The sequence below is a fragment of the Sceloporus occidentalis genome, unplaced genomic scaffold (genome assembly GCF_023333645.1).
Source record: "Sceloporus occidentalis isolate IW3139 unplaced genomic scaffold, rSceOcc1.0.p SCAF_15, whole genome shotgun sequence".
Taxonomy (NCBI): domain Eukaryota; kingdom Metazoa; phylum Chordata; class Lepidosauria; order Squamata; family Phrynosomatidae; genus Sceloporus; species Sceloporus occidentalis.
Window position 1 is genome coordinate 10,404,811 of NW_028316995.1, and position 18,156 is coordinate 10,422,966.

The 18,156-nt window shown below is 38.5% G+C and overlaps 1 protein-coding gene across 1 annotated transcript in view; it reads right to left on the reverse strand.

The window, feature by feature from the left end:
• LOC149303225 (kinesin-like protein KIF16B) overlaps positions 1 to 10,666 on the reverse strand; it is a 120,536-nt gene extending 109,870 nt beyond the window's left edge. The window contains exon 1 of the mRNA XM_089481387.1: positions 10,620 to 10,666. Within this exon, the coding sequence (XP_089337513.1) occupies positions 10,620 to 10,666 (47 nt within the window). The remainder of the gene's footprint in view (positions 1 to 10,619) is intronic.
• Between the last annotated feature and the right edge of the window lie 7,490 nt (positions 10,667 to 18,156).

Below are 18,156 nucleotides of genomic sequence, written 5' to 3' on the forward strand. Positions count from 1 at the left end.
CAATTTTTCATTAGCCACCAAAGTGAACAAACTTGTCACCACATAAAAGATCACCTTGAAAAGTCGTTATAGAAAAAAAGATTACAGAATGATCATTGAACGATAACACATTTAATTGCAAACAGCAAGAAGTTTTAAAACCAATTTCAAAGTGCTTTACAACGTGACTAACGAAATTGAGTATTACAGCTGTTTGTGCTGATTTAGCCATGTTTGACGTTTTTCTGCGTTATCATTCAATTATTTACTTTCAAACTTTACTTGAGTATTTTTGAAGTTTAAGGATATGGAAAACTCCAAAAAAGGTGTATTTAGTATACCAAGCCCACAGAGGAATCAAAGATTTTAACAATGCGAGACCAAGTGAAGTGATGTTTCTCCTATAAAAAGAGACAAAGAACTCTCCCCACATAAACTGTGTATTGCGTTGAACATGACTAGGTCCTTCTTGTAGGCTCACTTGGTTTGGCCACCCATATTGTATACCAAAGTTAGTGAGGTAAATGTTCGGTTTGCGTCTCAGCTTTTTGCCTAAGGTCAAGTGAGTACCTGCGAGAGGACCTCAAGCCTGGGATCTGTGTCAGTGACCCTGAGGATTTACAGTATCCCCTGGCACCATGTGTGGTAAGCAGGGGCACATTTTTTTTTTTTTAATCACAGTGCACGGATTGATAAGATTGCTACATTCAGCCAGGTAATTCGCTTGATGCACCTTTTATTTTACCCAGCTTAAAATTGCCCTGGCCAAAAACTTACCAGCCATCTGCCTGGGGCCTGTGTACAACAAGGTCACAACTTATTGCACTTGCACCTTCAGTTTTTTTCATTTTTCAGTGCACGTGTTAAGCACCATTGGGTCCCTAAAAGTCACAGAAGAGCCGAGTCCCCGAAGACTCTGTCCGGTTTTCCACAAAGCACGGTAGTAGATGAACGAAGAGCACGGTTCCTCAGGCTCTCAGAGTGATTGGCTAGTTCTTTGTTTAAAATTTCTCTTATAAAAGTATCCTCTACTTTTTGGGCGGCTCTCAAAAGAATACACCTACTTAGAGTTTTGGACCCTCAGACTAGCATGAGGCAGCACAGCTCAAACCAGATCAGAAAGAGGGACAACAGACAAGTATCATGCAAAAAGGGCCCCGAAAGTACTCTCACAATTTATAACTCATTTAATCCTTCCTTCTACAAATGGCCATAGTACAATGATAACATTGATAAATATGTCATGGCAAAGGCAGACAAACACCTTTGTGCACATTATGCAGGATTATTTATTAACTCTGGTTCGATTTGAAATCACAATTATGTGATAAAACTTATCAGGGAAGCTACAACACAAGTAACTTATGTTTTAAACTTTCGAACGTATAGAATTACCCCAGATGGGTTTATGTTAAACAGCTTTTTTTTATTATTTCAAGAATTATTGGTCTGTTATTTCTGCTTGTCTGATAATAGCGTCTGCCTCCCCTTTATGAAATGATGCACTTTTGGCAGAAACAAGGGTCACTTGGTAGTGATCTAAAACTCTTGTTTACTCTACTGTTTTACTCTAAACTCACATTCAGTAGAAACACAAGAGATACGAAATGGGAGCTAAGAATTGCAAAAACTGTCACAAATTACTTATTTCCAATAATTAAATACTAATCATCATGCAAATGCCCATATTCAGGGCAAAGGAAGGGTTTCCTAGGACAAATTCTACTATATAAATGTATACATCTAGAAACGACTCCCCACCCCATAATAAATTAAATGAAACATGAACAAAATCCAAGCATGGTATCTTCAAGGGATGCCAGACACCTTGTATTGGGTGCCATACAAATGTTACAGGAGACCAAGCACTGGGGTCTGAGCATCTTCAGTTACGACATCAAAAACGTGGTAAGGTTTTCATAGAAGGCTCATAACATGAAGATATTTGATGTGTTTTTTAGGATGATAGAAAACTTAGCAGTAGAGGGTTGAACAAGGCTTGAGCAATAAGAATTGGTAAACTCAGAAATGGGTGATTTTTGGTACCTATATATTTGTAATAACATGAGGGACACTATGAACCCACTGTTCTTAACGTACCATAAAAGTCCAAATATCAGGCCCAGGTTTTATGACCCAACTCATTAAGCGTGTTGCAGAGTACCTGGGCTACACACTCAACATCCATGTCACACCAAATGGGCTGTTTCCTAGAGACAAAGAACGGTGATCCCTATAAAAAAAAACCTGAGGGGAAAGCCTTGATTTGCTTGAATTTCTTTTGTCAAGGACCCTTAGGATCAAGATATTCAAACTCAGTTTTCTATGTTTAATCCTTGCGTATTTTAGTACTCTTTTGTAATTATGTGTGTCTTCTTTTACAACTATTTTGTATGAGCACTGTGATCATTTTACTCAGATTAAATATAAATTTCCGTATTTGCTTGATTATAAGACAACCCTGATTATAAGACGACCCCCCAAAAACGGAATATTAATATATATATATAAAAAAAAAAAAGAAAAAGCCTGAATATAAGACGACCCTATAGGAAAAAAGTTTTACTAGTAAATGTTAATTCATGTAAACTATGTGAACAATAAAAGCTATGATTGAGAAAAATATTTTGTTTTTATTTCCTTTTTTTTTTTCTCAACCTGCCCCCCCCCAGTTATGCACATCTGCCCCCTGGCTTGCCACTCTGCCCCAGAAATGACTTATACCCCCTATATGCCACTGTGCCCCATGATATGCCTTTTAACCCTCTAAATGCCACTGTGCCCCATGATATGCCTTTTAACCCCCTATGTGCCACTGTGCCCCATGATATGCCTTTTAACCCCCTATGTGCCACTCTACCTCCGGAATTGCCTTATACCCCTATATGCCACTCTGGCATTTAGGGGATTAAAAGGCATATTATGGGGCAGAGTGGCATATAGAGAGGTATTAGGCATTTCAGGAGGCAGAGTGGCGTATAGAGGGTTAAAAGGCATTTCAGGAGGCAAAGTGGCATTAACGGGGTTAAAAGGCATTTCATAGAGCACTCTGCCTTCAGAAATGCCTTATGCCCCCCCATTTAACACTCCCTCCTCCAAACTTACCGGAGCTTCTGAGTCCCCGGTGCGTAGTCCGGGCAGCGTGTAGAGCTCTACGCGATTCGCGTAGACAACTTCCGCTGCAGCCGCGAATCGCGTTGAGCTCTACACGCTGCCCAGACTAAGCACCGGGGACTTAGAAGTACCGGTAAGTTGGGGGGGGGGGGGACAGGAGGATCCAGGTCAAAAAGTAGTACATTAAGAAAAATAATAAACAAATGATTGCTATTTTAATTAATGAAGCAAAAGCAGGATGAGATGTTGGTTAAACCGTCAATTATAGTCATATGCTTGCAAATCCTGTTTGAACAACACATACACAAATATACAGGTATTCCAAGTAGGTGTCATTCTTTGTATGATCACATGGTATGTCTGTTAATTCTAGTTCTACAACAGCTTTCTAATAAAGATCACATTTGTAAGGCTGTAGTGAAAATGTACCACAATTCCAATGGCACTATAGTGTTCTACAGAGACTGCAAAAGGAAGGTCAATTCCTTTATCCCATATTTTCTCCAATCCTGGAATGGAGGACCAGAACCCTGTAGAACTCATTATCATACCTGGAAAACCTCCAGGTTTGATCCCTTGTCTTCCCCAGGTCACTTTCTCCTTTCTATGGGCAGGGGAGAAGTGTTTAATCACCCTCACTCCTCACCCACTTATTCCTCTCTCACTAAAGAATGTCTTTAGCTAAACCCATCCCTATGTGCAGCTAGCCATGAGCCTTCGTGAAGCCACTTCACCAGAAGATGGGTAGCACCAGGAAGCCAACCCTGTGAAGTTCCTGGGTATGTTCCCTGTCCAAGAAGGTTGGTTTTTTTGGACATTGAACTAGTGTCATTCAGCACTCAATATCGTAGGCAATATAGTCACTACCAGATACTACTATATTGAGTGCTTAGTGATAACTTTATTGGATAACTTGTACCCAGTTTGGGTGGAGTTCCACTATAGCATTAAGATCGTGGCTGCTACCTCATGTTTGTAAGCTTAATCTTTACACTAAAACAGGTATTGCTGCTACCAGCTGAAAAGATTATATCCTACTGTTGTTCCTTTAAAGATGCAGTTCCACTTCCTCTGCTGACCGTAACTAAATGCAGCAATGGAAAGCCTATACTGTTGAATATTCAAACTTGTGTCAGAAATAATTCTTTAATTCAAATTCATTTTTTGCCAGGAACACTAAATTGTCACATGACACAAAAGCAGACACTGATAGGTTAATGCCATAGAAACTAAAAGGCTTTTTAAACATTTGTTTGTTGTTTTTTTGGGGGGGTTAAAACATTCAAAGGGAATAATAAAATGACAGGTCTACTAAGGTTTATTTGCTTAACATACTAGAGGCCAATTGCATAGTCAAATGGTAGTGCTCAAGCTATTAAACACCAACTGTCATGGTCTGAAACCACACTTGACATCCCAGGGAAGAAAGCATGTGTAAAAACATGACTGCCTATTACTCATCTCTAGACGACATTTCCCACAATTATCAGCTGGCCAATGGTTAGCCATCATACCCGAAAACTTCTCTGGGTAGGTCACTCGGAGCTCTTCTTCTGTGGCCTTTCTAAGGGGCAATTACATTTGACTCTTGGTCAAACCTTGAAACTTCCTGGCCATATAGAATATTTTTTTGCACATAATACCCTTTGTCTAGAAAGAATTGTACAGAAGCAATTGTGTTCCTTTATCACATGCATTACCCATATGTTATTTCAAAATTAAACTATAAGCAAACACAAGCAGTTTCTGAGTACAGCTTGTATATGTTTGATGGAGAGCTCTGTTTGTTTACTAGGAGTTGTCATCAACCCTCTATAAACTGGAAAGATCTTAACACTGCAATATTTCAATAGTGATAGCGTCAGCTGTCGCTGTGTTTAAATTAAATGTATGATGTGTACAAAACAGCATCTACAAAGGTGCAGTTTACAATTTACATTCAGGCTATACACACTGAAAATGTAATATTTACATTTTATGAGGCTCTATACATTTCAGTCACTAAAGTTTAAATTTCACAGGTGACAGAAGCGCTTGAAATACATGCTGACTGTGAAAAGAAAAGAAAAGAGAACGCAAGCAGTCACAAGTTTAATTAGTGTTATAAAATATATATATGTATTTATTTATATGCCAATAATTATATGTTTCCCTGGCTAAAAATGCAAGCCAAGCTATGCTGTGTAATATGGTGGCACTACATACATACATACATCAAATAATCACAATCATACCTAATAATTCCTTAGAAGGTCTACCAGTAAATGATGGCTGCCCGCATCAGTTACATTTTGGTACCTCTTTTTTCATATACACAGTGGCAAGAAAATAACTAAATGAACCCTTTGGAATTACCAGCCTTTATGTATATATTTGTCTTAAAATACGATATGATCTTCGTCTAAGTGACATTAATGTACAAACAATCTGTTTGAATACATCATTTAAACATTCACAGTGTGGGTAGAAAAAAGTATGTGAACCTCTAGGCTAATGACTTCAACAAAAGCTAATTGGAGTCAGGAGTTAGCAAACCTAGACACCAATCAATGAAACAGGAATGAAGGGGTATTTTAGAGCTAATTTTGAGTTTGCTATTCTCAAGAAGCATCTGCTAATGTGAACCATTCCTCACAATAAAGAAATGTAAAAAGACCTACAATTGAGAATTGTTGATTTGCATAAAGTTGGAAAGGGTTACAAAGAAATCTTAAAGAGTTTACACATTCATCACTCCACAGTTAAACAAACTGTTTTTTAAATGGAGATGATTTAGTACTGTGGCTTCACTCCCGAGAAGTGGGTGCCTAACCAAGATGACTTCAAGGACAAAATGCTCAATGAGGTGAAAAGAAACCTAGATTAACACTTAAAGGATTGAAGGAATCATTGGAACTGGTTAGCATCTCGGTTCACGAGTCTAACAAATGCAAAACATGAACAGGCATGGAGTCCATGGCAGGACACCACGGGGGAAGACGCTGCTCTCCAATTTAACATCGCTGCTTGTCTGATGTTTGCCAAAGAGCACCTTGACACTCTACAACCCTACTGGGAAAATGTTGAATTGTTTGGGAAGAACACACATACCCACATGAAAACATCATCCCAATGGTGAAGTACGGTGGTGAGAGCATCATTATTTAGGGCTGCTTTGCTGCCATGGAGCCTGGACATCATCAAAGGTTCAACGAATTCCCAAGTTTATCAAGGTATCCTACAGGATGACATCAGGATGGCTGTCCGCCAGCTGATGCTCAGTAGAAGTTGTGTAAATGCAGCAGGACAATGACCCTAAAGATCAAAGTAAATTGAACGGTTCCAAATAAAGAAAATCCGCCTTTTGGAGTGGTCCAGTCAGAATCCAAACCTTAACCCATTAGAGATGCTGTGAAATGACTTCAGGAGAGCCACACCAGACACCCTAGGAATACGACTGAGCTTAAGAAGCTCTGAAGGGAAGAATGGTCTAAAATTCCTTCTGAACGTTGTGCAGGCCAGATCTGCAGCTACCGGAAGCGCTTGTTTGAGATCAGTGCTTCCAAAGGAGGTACCACTAATTGTCAGATTAAAGGTTTCACTTTGAATGTTTAATAAAGAGAGATTATCATTGTTTTCTATTAGCTTAAGCACATGGTGTTTGTCTATAGCTGTGTAAATCAGATCACATTTCATAAATAATTAATGCAGAAAACCAGGTAATTCCAAAGGGTTCATTTACTTTTTCTTGCCAATGTATATTACCTTGTCACCAAGCTTAAAGTCTCAAATTCATATCTAATGTACTGTCGAACAAAATGTGTGTATAACTATTGTATGACCACTTACTGCACTTCATCTCTACTATACTGTAAAGTGCATTAGTTAGCACTAAATAAAACTATACTATAAAAAAAACCAAAAAACAGCAACTATATAGAGTTGCGGTAAGAAACACTACTATCCTGTCTCGCTGTTGGTCACTCTAGGAAGCGAAATGTCCCCCTCCCAGCAAAAGCCTTGCTTGTACCAAGAAGCAGTATTTTTAATTTTACTACGCAGAATAAATATTGTCCTTGTCTGTACACTTTGTAAACCAGTCCAAGCTATTTTAACATTTGGCCAATCAATTCTCGTGCAAATAAGCAGGAACATTTGAAAAAGTTAATGTTCAAATTTGGTGAACTTTGGTTTGGCTTTATATAGGATACATACTATATACAGGCCAACATTACCAATTAAGTAAAGCAATTTTCCTCAATTAAGCTTTTCTTCTCTCATAACTATACAAGAGGGGGCCACATTTGGAAATAAATCTTATAAGTTAGCATTCCAGCAGTTCTCCCACTCCAAAAGACAGCAAACGATGATGGGATTTATTGAAAACCTATGCTTCGTTTGCTCCACACCTTCCAATATTTAATCTGGCCCTATTGGGGCAACGAGCTGGGGAGTCTGGCTTTGATTGTGGCCTTGAACCTCCACATCAAAAGGCTCTGAGGAGAGTTTCTGTGCTAAAGCCATGTTTGCGGGAGCCTTGATTGAGGTTTAATCCTACAACTCTGCAGACTAGTCTGGGGAGACCTCCCAACCACTTTATGACTACCACCCAAATATCAGGACCTTCAGTCCTAAACAGGGCAGTTGTGAGGTATGGTTTATGCCAAATCTTTAGTCACTATATTATGGGTAAAGGGAGATACAAAGCAATGTCAGATTCTGTCCTGAAAGAAAGTGTCCCAGATAACATGTTGGACACACATGATATTGAGCATTTACATCATTATCCCTTTCCAGTTATAAGCTGTAAGAGAATGTTCATAAAGTACCTGGAAATTATCCCATCTAGAAAAACAATTCTAGACTGTACCATATGTTTTTATGTAGTTCCACTTTAGCACAGAAACTTGCTTTGTCTGTACGAATGAGGTAGGGATAGGGAAGTGTTTCGAATTTCCTCTTACAATATGGACCAGAGATGCCTTTTCCTACAAATGACACTTTTTGAAAACAGAAAATTTAAGATTACCTGACATATGCAACAATGCACGGTATGTACTAACAACCAAATGTTTCTAGCCTAAAGTCCTAGATGAGGTACAATGCCAGTAAAATTGGCTCAAGGACATAAGGGCTAAATGCCACCAAAATTACCTTTAGGGCGTGACACTGGTTATCAATCAATTTTATCTAACAATGTATTCTACGTTGAAGCTAAGCGGGCATCCGCCGACAATTTAGCTTTAAACAAGCTGTTACTGAGCTCCTCCATTTGAAAACAATGCAATGACATAACGTGTTACTCAGTTACCCAAGTCTGTCTTGCGCAAAGATCACTTCCATTGATTTCACTGAAGCAGCCAATCAGTGGAGGAGGGCAGCTGCAGCTGCTACCTCAGGTAAGTACTTGTCTTGTGGAGGGACACTCCAGCCATTATATGTTCTTTAATGCATATGATAGCCGTGCAGTTCCATTAAAATATCACAAATGTATTTGTCCCTATCCCCACACCCCAGCTAAGTGTCTGTTTAGGAAAAATGCTTACGTTGAATTTTTAATGTGAATTCGGAGTCTGTCAGGGACTGTAAACTACCCCTTAAAAACACAGCTGACACAGCAGGGGGGCTAAATTCGAGCTAGTACCTTCATGTAACAAGGTGGGTTTTCTGCCCACATTTATACATATGTAATATATTAAATTACATTATATATTCCCACATGTCCCATGTCTATACTTTTATAACTATTAAAGTAATTTAGTAGTCACAAAACCAGATAAAAGATGGGATGTATATATATATATATATATATATATATATATTTAAATATAAATAAATGTATTTGGAGGGGGGCTCGATGTAATTTTCAAATAAAAGAGTATAATCTGAAATTTGGTATCATTTTAAAGGAAAGAATTTTATGTTGCAAGTCACGGATATAAATAAAGCCGAGTCCTTGTTTATCATCAATGTTTTATGTTTCCATTCCGGTATGTCAGAATGTATTTATATCTTGGCATACGAAACATGCAATTACATGAATACATGCGCACCTGTATTACAAGACATCAATATACGGGCCTTTCTTCATGCCAACGACCAAACAATATAAAGGGAACTTTGCTTCTGGACTGTGTTTCTCAACCTTATGAACTGATACATCCTATTCAGGACACACGTGAATTAGTATAAAGTACACCCATATATAGAACAATATAAGACGACACAAAAAGCGTGGAGATGGATCCAAAATTCAAGGTGCCAAGGTTACCGGGTTCATGGATCAACTTCCCAGATTGTCCTAAACCTCCTAAATACCCAAAGATTAAAAAAAAAAAAAAAAGATATCTCCCCGTCACTCGACAGAAATATTAGGTCATTACTAATAGAGCTAAAAATATTATTAAATAATCCCAAAAATAAATAAACCACACACATTTAAACAGTCACGCATAAAAATATGATATGGTCCATTGCATGTAAGGATGACTGGTAAATTCTATAGCCATGGATCGCCCGTTAAGAGCTGCATGTACACCCCAAATCCCTATGTTGTGTAACACAGCGCTGTGAATGAGCGCAAGGTCTGTGGGTGCGTGCATGCGCGCTAAATCTGGAGTTCCAATTTCTATTGAAATAATGGTTAGAAACTTTAAGGTAAGTATGTTTTCACCTTTACATTTTCTAGCAAAATTGAGAGTCTAAGATATGATGACAGCAGTATAGAACAGGACAAAGTCAGTTCCAGACAGTGTGACACTGAGAATCTGCCCCTTAACCCAGAGACCATTGGGGCAAAAACCCTAAAGATTAAAACCTGAGAGTTTCCAGGTATGACGACGATGGGCACTTAAAAAGCCCTTTCAGCACGGCCAACACATTGAGAAAGGGTATCATAACACATCATAGCACTGCCGAGGTGCATAGAAAATGCCATGCTGCTTCACACTAGGTATTATTACAGATAATTATTAAATGAATATAATTTATATTATTATTATTATCGAATTCTTCTTCGGACGTGTAGTGATTGACAGATTTTGGCATTTATTGATTAAATAGTTTGTTATAGGTAAAGTTGATTCTTAATTAAGGTAAACATTACAAAGCACCAAACAAGGCAAGTTTGTATTGCGATAGGAACATTATACTTAGTTAAACCAGTGAGAATTATTCAAAGGATTAATATGTATTATACGGCCAACTCGGCCCTGAAAGTGAAACAGACATTGCTCCAGCATAAGGCATAGTTAACGCATTAAGATAAGTACTTTAATCTCATTACTTGTCATGATTTACAGAATAGGCACGTTTACTTGTGTAGTCATCAACGGCCATCATCAACCACTAAATAGATAAGGGAGATATTGAACATATGGTACTTGGATACATAATGGGGTCATTTCAATATTTTTGCTTACATCATAAAAGGGTAAGGAGTAATTCATTAGACTTTGGAACTTTCTGCCTAAGAAATAAATACTCCAGAATAAACCGATAATACCCAATAGCGGTTGAATGATTTTGATACTAAAGGTGTCTCTTACCTGCGGTTCATCGGCCGGAGTCGCACTGCTACCTTGACAGATGCCATGTCTCATGCCTGTGATCGCGTGCTCTCTTAGAGCACCAGTCCACCTATGCTTGTGGCAGCCTCAGGGGAATCCCACGATAACGCAGGACCGGGTACCTACCTAGACTGCAAAGGAGACTGAACTTCTGATGAGTGACAGCGCAATAAGCCAAACCAGCAGAGATGATCACTTAGAACAGGAGCGCTCTGAAGGTGGCCAGCACTGCGAGGCAATGAGCGATCAGCTCCAGGTACATGAAATCTCAAAACCCAAACTATGTCAGCCTCTGCGCTCTCAGATCCTATTCACTAAGCCTGTCTGAACTCTCACACCAGCCAGGGAGTGCCTGAATACTGTGGCAAGTTCAGCAGTGTTTGCTGGGCTCATTTATTTTGTTGTTACAGACTACACACACACCAATGGGGTGGCCAACAACAGGTGTTAAGGCAGAAGTGCTGCTGTCTAATTTGGGACACCCAGCTGTCAAGGCTTGCCGTCTCTCCACTACTACCTTAAAGATACGGATTCAAAGGCAAGGAAGAACTAGCTTAGGAGAAACACTCAGCTCCACCTCCGAACCTCACTTCGACGCAGTCATCCTACCGATTAGTTCGGCATCGTCATGTGATACAATTTTTGCCAGCCATCCGGAGTGTTGCATGCTGGGGTTTGTAGTTCTGGAGTTGCACAGAAAAGTTAGAAGTCAGCGTGACGCTGGACTACAAGTCCCAGGAATGCACTGTGTGTGTGACGGTTGATTGGTTGTTGTAACAGGCGAGCTTGTCATGTGCATTTAGGTTTCTCTTTTTTACTACTATTATTATTTATTTATTTGTTTATTTATTTCCTGTTTTGTTTCATAATTCTTAAATGTATATTTTAGTGTATATTTAAGACACAGAGAAAGCCAGGTTTACTGTAGAGGGGCATTTAGTGACAAGGCATGGCTGTTTGTATGTTCACGCTTTGCAGGAGCAGTGTTATTAAACATTAAGCACGCTTGAAAAGCCTTTCCATTGATCCTGCCTTTTAAGTGAACTGAACCGGAGAAACTTGTTTTCAAAGCGGCGTGAAACTCATGCTAACAAAGAACTGTATCGGTTTACAAGATGTAGTTATACGCTGGAAAAAACACAAAACTGTTCTTTTTATGACATAGTAAACTACATGATTATAGCAACAAAACGCAGAATTTAAACAGCAGATAGGAACCATTCGGCCCATCTAGCTTCCCCATTTATCATGATCTAAAGACTCAGAGCTTTAGTCATTCTTTGTCGGCCTCCTCTTAGGTTCAGGATAGCCAAATGCCTATCCCGTGCATGTTTAATTCCCCTCACCGCATTAGTCTTTACCACTTTAGCTGGGAGGCTGTTCCACTTATCTATCACCTTCTCTGTAAATATGCACCCCAGCTTCTGGACGCTGTGGGGCAGAGCTTGGGAGGTAGAGTGTCACTCAAACTACATGCACACAATTCTGCGCAGCATGCATTCTCCAGTGTCTGGGATTGAAATTGGGATTGCGATCCCGAATCCCGTTGCCACGCGGGACAGTTGGGAGACATGCATAACATTTTTAAAAAATCTTACTTTACACCTAAGTCTCTAACCCTCTAGTGTTGGATGGTCAAAAGCTAGAGGGTCGCTATCTTACATTGCCTCCCAACATTCCCACTTTATGCAGGACAGTCACAATTTTGCTATTCCGTCCCACCAAGCTATACCTCGGTCGTGCTTTTTGGGACAAAGGTTGAGCTTGGTGGGACGGTGGTATTCGGGACAGTGATTTTTCTTGTTTTAATTGTGCATTGTGTGAGTCCAGTTTCTAGATATCTAGTTATTGTCTCTGGTACCAGCTGCACTTTCCTGCATCTTATTTTAGAGCTCAGATACATATACATTCCTTCCACCAGTCTTGGATCTCTGATGACTTTACTGCGCACCTTGCCGTGTGTCCAGAACTATTTACCCACCCACTCCATCAGCTAAATTGCAAATGTATCAACGGTTTAGTTCTTCATCTCCTGATCTGAACTGAAGAACCAGGATGAGGTTTGAGAAATAGTGGGTCTGATACACCATGGTTAGCTGCACCAGGCCACTTGCAGGTTTGGTAACCAGTTGAAGTTGTGATATACCCATCAGAGGTGTCTTAGAAAAGAAACAAAGGGACAAGGTGGGTGTCAAAGGGAGGCTTGCAATCATGAAAGTTCATGAAAGCCCACAGATGTGGAAATTAAAACACTGGTCAAAGAAGTGATCATAAAATGCTTGCATTTATTTTGCAAGGGGCCGTATGAGTTCCATACCTAGCTAAGTGGAAAACACCTTAAGCTCACACATGGTGGAAGGGTTTGCACTCACTTTCAGCCTAATGTGTTTCGCACTGTGGGCCCTTATTCACATTATTTATACATATAAGCAAATTAATACACGCAGAAAGGCTGTAGATAATAGCAGCCATGTCTGTGGCTCATTGGGTTAAAAGAACAGGCAACAGACAGCAAAGCCAGGGAGTGAATTCTCCAGGAACTACATCTCCCATAATGCTCTTTCTAAGGGGCTGGCTGAGAAGTATGGGAGATGTAGTCCTGCAGCAGCTGGAGGGCCACAGGTTGGACACCCCTGATCCTAAGCAATCTGCATTTTGTAAAATTACTTTTAACGTTTCTTTCTGTTCTTTGAAGATATTTTTCCCTGAAGCCCCATGTATTTGTGCTTCTAATTGAAAAAGGGACCCACTGAAGTCTTCAGGAGGAAGATGTACCCAGAAGACATGCCATTCATGCCCCAGCCCATGGTTAGTGTTATAAAAATGTAATCCTCCAGCCATAGGCAAGGGTAAGAGGGCAATGAACAGTCCAAAATAGTTGTCAGTGCACTTAAAACATCAAATAAACCTTTATTTCAGGGACATCTAAGCAAGAATTCACAGCAAGTGATCTAATTTAAATATAAAATAAATATAAATTATTTTAGACGTTCTAGGTCATTGTGACCTCCATTTGAATCAATTAGCCAATTCTTTCTTTGAAAAGGTTATGGAACAAAAATTAGCAGGTCATTTCAGTTAATTCAGTACCAAGGTACTTCAAAAAGATAAACTGTTTCGCTTGACAAATCTTTCTCAATGTATCTGAATGCCTTGGGAGTTTTCATGCATATTTTATAAGTCTTAAAATCTTTGGCGTCTGGGTTCCTGTGCACTACTGTTCTATAATCTAATTTTTCAGCAGAATTCCTATTCCATGTTGTGTAAAATGAAAAATAAAATATGTTTGGGGGATTTCTAGGTTGGAAAATGATTTACACGTAGCACAGATGCAACATTAGAAAACTATTTCTATTTAATTCATGTGAGCAATCCACTTTTGCCATTATAAAGAAATTGCACTTTTACAGTTTCCTGCAATGGCTTTTCCACAGTAGTTTAATAGGAACAGTAGGTCGTAAAAATACCTTTAAGCAGAAGAGCGTGAGTAACTTTGTGTCATAGAGCACAAAAAGAGCCCATTCATTCGCCTTTTCATATCACTGGCTAACTCCAGTTATTAATGCAGTATTCTTCCTCATCACATCTAAAAAAGTACAGTACTTCCACAAATCATTTGATGATTCTGGCTTGAAGTTTACTATAACTTCCTATTGTGAATCCTAGTTAACTCAGAATATACGTGTCTTCCATTATAGCAACAATCCCCATCAGCATCACCCAATGAAGTTTATCACCAGACAATTTTGAATACCAGTATATATATTCTAAATTACTAAATAAACTGTTTATCCTTTTGTTGTCGGTTTAAAGGCATGCCGGCTGCAAGAACACAGGAATGTGTTATTTTCTATTCACTACATCTGTAAACCAAGAATATCTTTTTTTTACCTAATCAAATTATTGTATTACTGGTATTAGATTAAAAATACGTTTTCAAAAATATTTTTTCTTTGTTAAAACAGTTCTACCTTTTCCATATTATAATATTTGTATGTGTTCTCGCTCTGTCACTACTACACCAGCTCCTCAACCCTCTCCTCAAGGCACACCTAACAGTCAAGGATTTAGGTATTACTCAGGTGTGTCTAAGGTGTTTTTGTTTTTAAATTTGCAACACTTTAGACACACCTGAGTAATACCTGAATCCTGGACTGTTAGGTGTGCCTTGGGGAGAGGCTTGAGGAGCACTGTACTAGACAACCACCCTGACTCGTTATTATATTGTGGTAAAAAGTAGAATGGCTCACCCAGATGGATACTCTAATAAAAGTCTATGGATGAATGGATGTCATTAGCATTGCCATAAACTCAAAAATCAACACAGTGTAGCGTTTGAGCAGGGAAAGTCACCCAAAATATCACATGACTGACAAAAATGGCAGCCTCCAGGTCTGCAGATAAAGGAAGTTTTTGGGATAAAATAAGATAAAACCTGTTTTTTTTATCAATGCTCATGACATTTACTCTTTTTCTCAAGGAGAAAATATTTCTCCATAGGACTTCCCGTTTAACAATATATGATGAAAGCTTTCTTTTGAATAAAAGAAAATAGATTATTGTATGTATGGCTTGTAAGGACATTAGGATGTAAACATGCTTAAGTGCAAATAGTTGCCCCAGTCTATAGGTGCTTCAGCTATGACCAAATCTGCCGCTAGGTGTCTCTTTACCAAAGTGAGACACAAAATTTACCATTAGTTATATGGGCTAAAAAACAAAAAAAGCTGGGTAACAACATAATTTTACGTCCTTTTTACATCCTTACGATTTTGTAATGCTAATATTTTTTAAATATGTGTAGTCTCATATAAGGTTTGAGGGACTTCTAAAATAACATGCCAGGTTTTTAGTTATGATCAGTAGCATGGCTAGTTGGTGTTCCTGTTAATTGCCTCCAAGTGCGTCTTTGATTGGCATTTTTCCATATGTGTTTTCAGGCAAGTCCAAGTGGGCAGAAATGCTCCTTTGCTTCCTAGGGCCGGCCTGAGTTGCTGTGATCTAAATTTTCCAAACTTTTCTATTTGAGCGGATGAGAGTGATGATGAGGCGTGCTAAGGTCATATATTTGATCTCCCAGCTATACAAAAATATGTTATCTTGAAGTTAACTGGTAATACAATTAACAAAGTGACATAAGGAATATTACGTCCACTCCGTGAATTAAACATTGAAACTGAATGAAAGCAGAAGTAATGCAGTGTTACCAGTGATTTTATACAAATTGTTTAATGCCAATTAGATTGCAACAACTGGTAATTGTGTCACGTCTATTCTCTCTGTGTGTGAAGGTGTTAATGAAATCCTCCAAAAATAAATGAGATAACTCATATAAAGTGCAAGAATGCATATTACTCTAGATTCAGAAATCACCTCCTGGCATTAACGGTATGTTTATTGGTTCTGTTAGAATCAGAATTGTTAGGGTGTTGCCAGAAGGCACTGAGTATAGGAGTATGTCATACAGAAGCAGCACATGTGTAGATAAGCTATGCTTTGACTAGGCCTAGCAAAATCACTAGCATCTGTATAGATGAAAAGATTGCCATCAGCACAGGAGAGTCGACCCCTGGCATGGTCTCATTTAAAGATTTTGGACCCCTACCATAAGCTTTTTCTGGGTGTTTTGTAGCAATTCTACCAACCCGGATGTCTAGGGTAAGTATGGCTTTAGGTGGCATAAGTACCTTAAGAAAGGGAGGTCCCTACCCTAATGAACTTACAGTCTAAGAAGTAGTAGGGAGTAGACATACATACAGCTACAATCAGGATAAGGAGGTTACTTACCGGAGTTCTGATATGTCTGTTAAGTCAAGGTTTGCACGTTACTGTAGAGCTACAATAAAGCTGTGCTTGCTTTTCATGTTGTGGAGATTTGTGTGGCGGTAGGGAATTCAGCAGATATGGAGCAACCAAGGAGAAGGTCTTAAGGCAAGAGCAGTAGCTGGTAAAGGAGCAGAGAGAAGCACACTATGGACGGGGCACACATGGTGAGATATCAGAGAAGAACTATAGCATGAGGATGAGGACTGAAGAACCTTCAATGTAAAACAGAGGTTTTTGAAGGTGATGCACTGTTTCATAGGATGCCAGGGTATTGGTTTTGTAGTGGAGAGATATGTGAAGCAGGAAGAACTACAGTGGGGTAGTACCAGAAATGATGATAATGAGATGCTTAGGTTTAAGAAGTGTTTTAAAGACAAGTTTAAATTACTACCTTACTGTGGGTGAAAGAAATAAGAGAATCCAGAGTTACCCCAGGCAATGTAAAGTTGCTGCCGAATAGTTAAATGTGTGGAAAATATTGAAAGCAATCTAGTCATCGAACTATGCATTATGTGTGGTTTTCTAGCCCTTTCTCGCAGAAGAAAATATTATTTACTACAACAGATGAGTTGATCATGATAACTCAATTTGTCTATATCTGCAATTCATACCGCATACCACAATGAAGTTTTACTACTTTAAGAATTAATTTCTCTAAACCATACATTGTTACATACCAATGTTTCTTTATTGTACAGCAGAGCATAATCCATAGATAAAAATTAATCTAGCTGCAAAAAAACGATTGAATAGTTGAAGACGCAATATTAAACTAAACACTAAATAAACTGATGGTAATACATGGAGGAATATAAACTGCATGAAGTGTCAGAATGTTTCATTCTGTGGTTGATAGAACACTTCTTTTCCAATGAGGTATGCAGCCTTTCAATGCTTCTTCATGTTTCCTGTCATTCCACAGTAAAAAAAGGTCATTAACTCAATGTTCTGAAAGGTATTGTGCCAAATACACATTTATTGGAGAAACAGGACAATAGGAGAGCAAAGAGGATTGTAAAAGAATAAATATATTTGAATATACAATTTTATTTCCTAGAAGTGTTTAATAGTAATTAACATAACATGATGTAGAAGCATGATTTTAATATCTATCTATTATTAATTAAGTTTCATTTTAATTAACATAAATGATATACAAGTATGCTTTTAATATCTATTTAATATCTATGTATCTATCTATCTGTCTATCTATCTATCTATCTATCTATCTATCTATCTATCTATCTATCTATCTATCTGTCTATCTATCTATCTATCTATCTATCTATCTATCTATCTATCTATCCAGAGCCGGCTTTAGGTGTTCTGGCGCCCTGTGCGGACTACTCCTCTGGCGCCCCCCCATCCCAAAAAAAGAAAGGAATAAAAACTTGTAACAAAACCCCAATCACTATATACTACGCCAAACATTGATGTGGTCTAGGCCTACCACTTAATTGTCTGGCTTAGTAGTAGGGATGCACCAAAACGAATTCTGGACTGAAACCGAAAGTGCAGCATTTACCTGGCCAAAACCGAATATGACCCCCCCAACACCATAAAAAATCTAACACTTTTATTTAAAGTAAGTAACACACCAAAATAGGAGAAAACAATTAAATAATATTATATATATATATATATATATATATATATAAAGTCCAAAAATAGTTACCGGCACTCCAGGGAC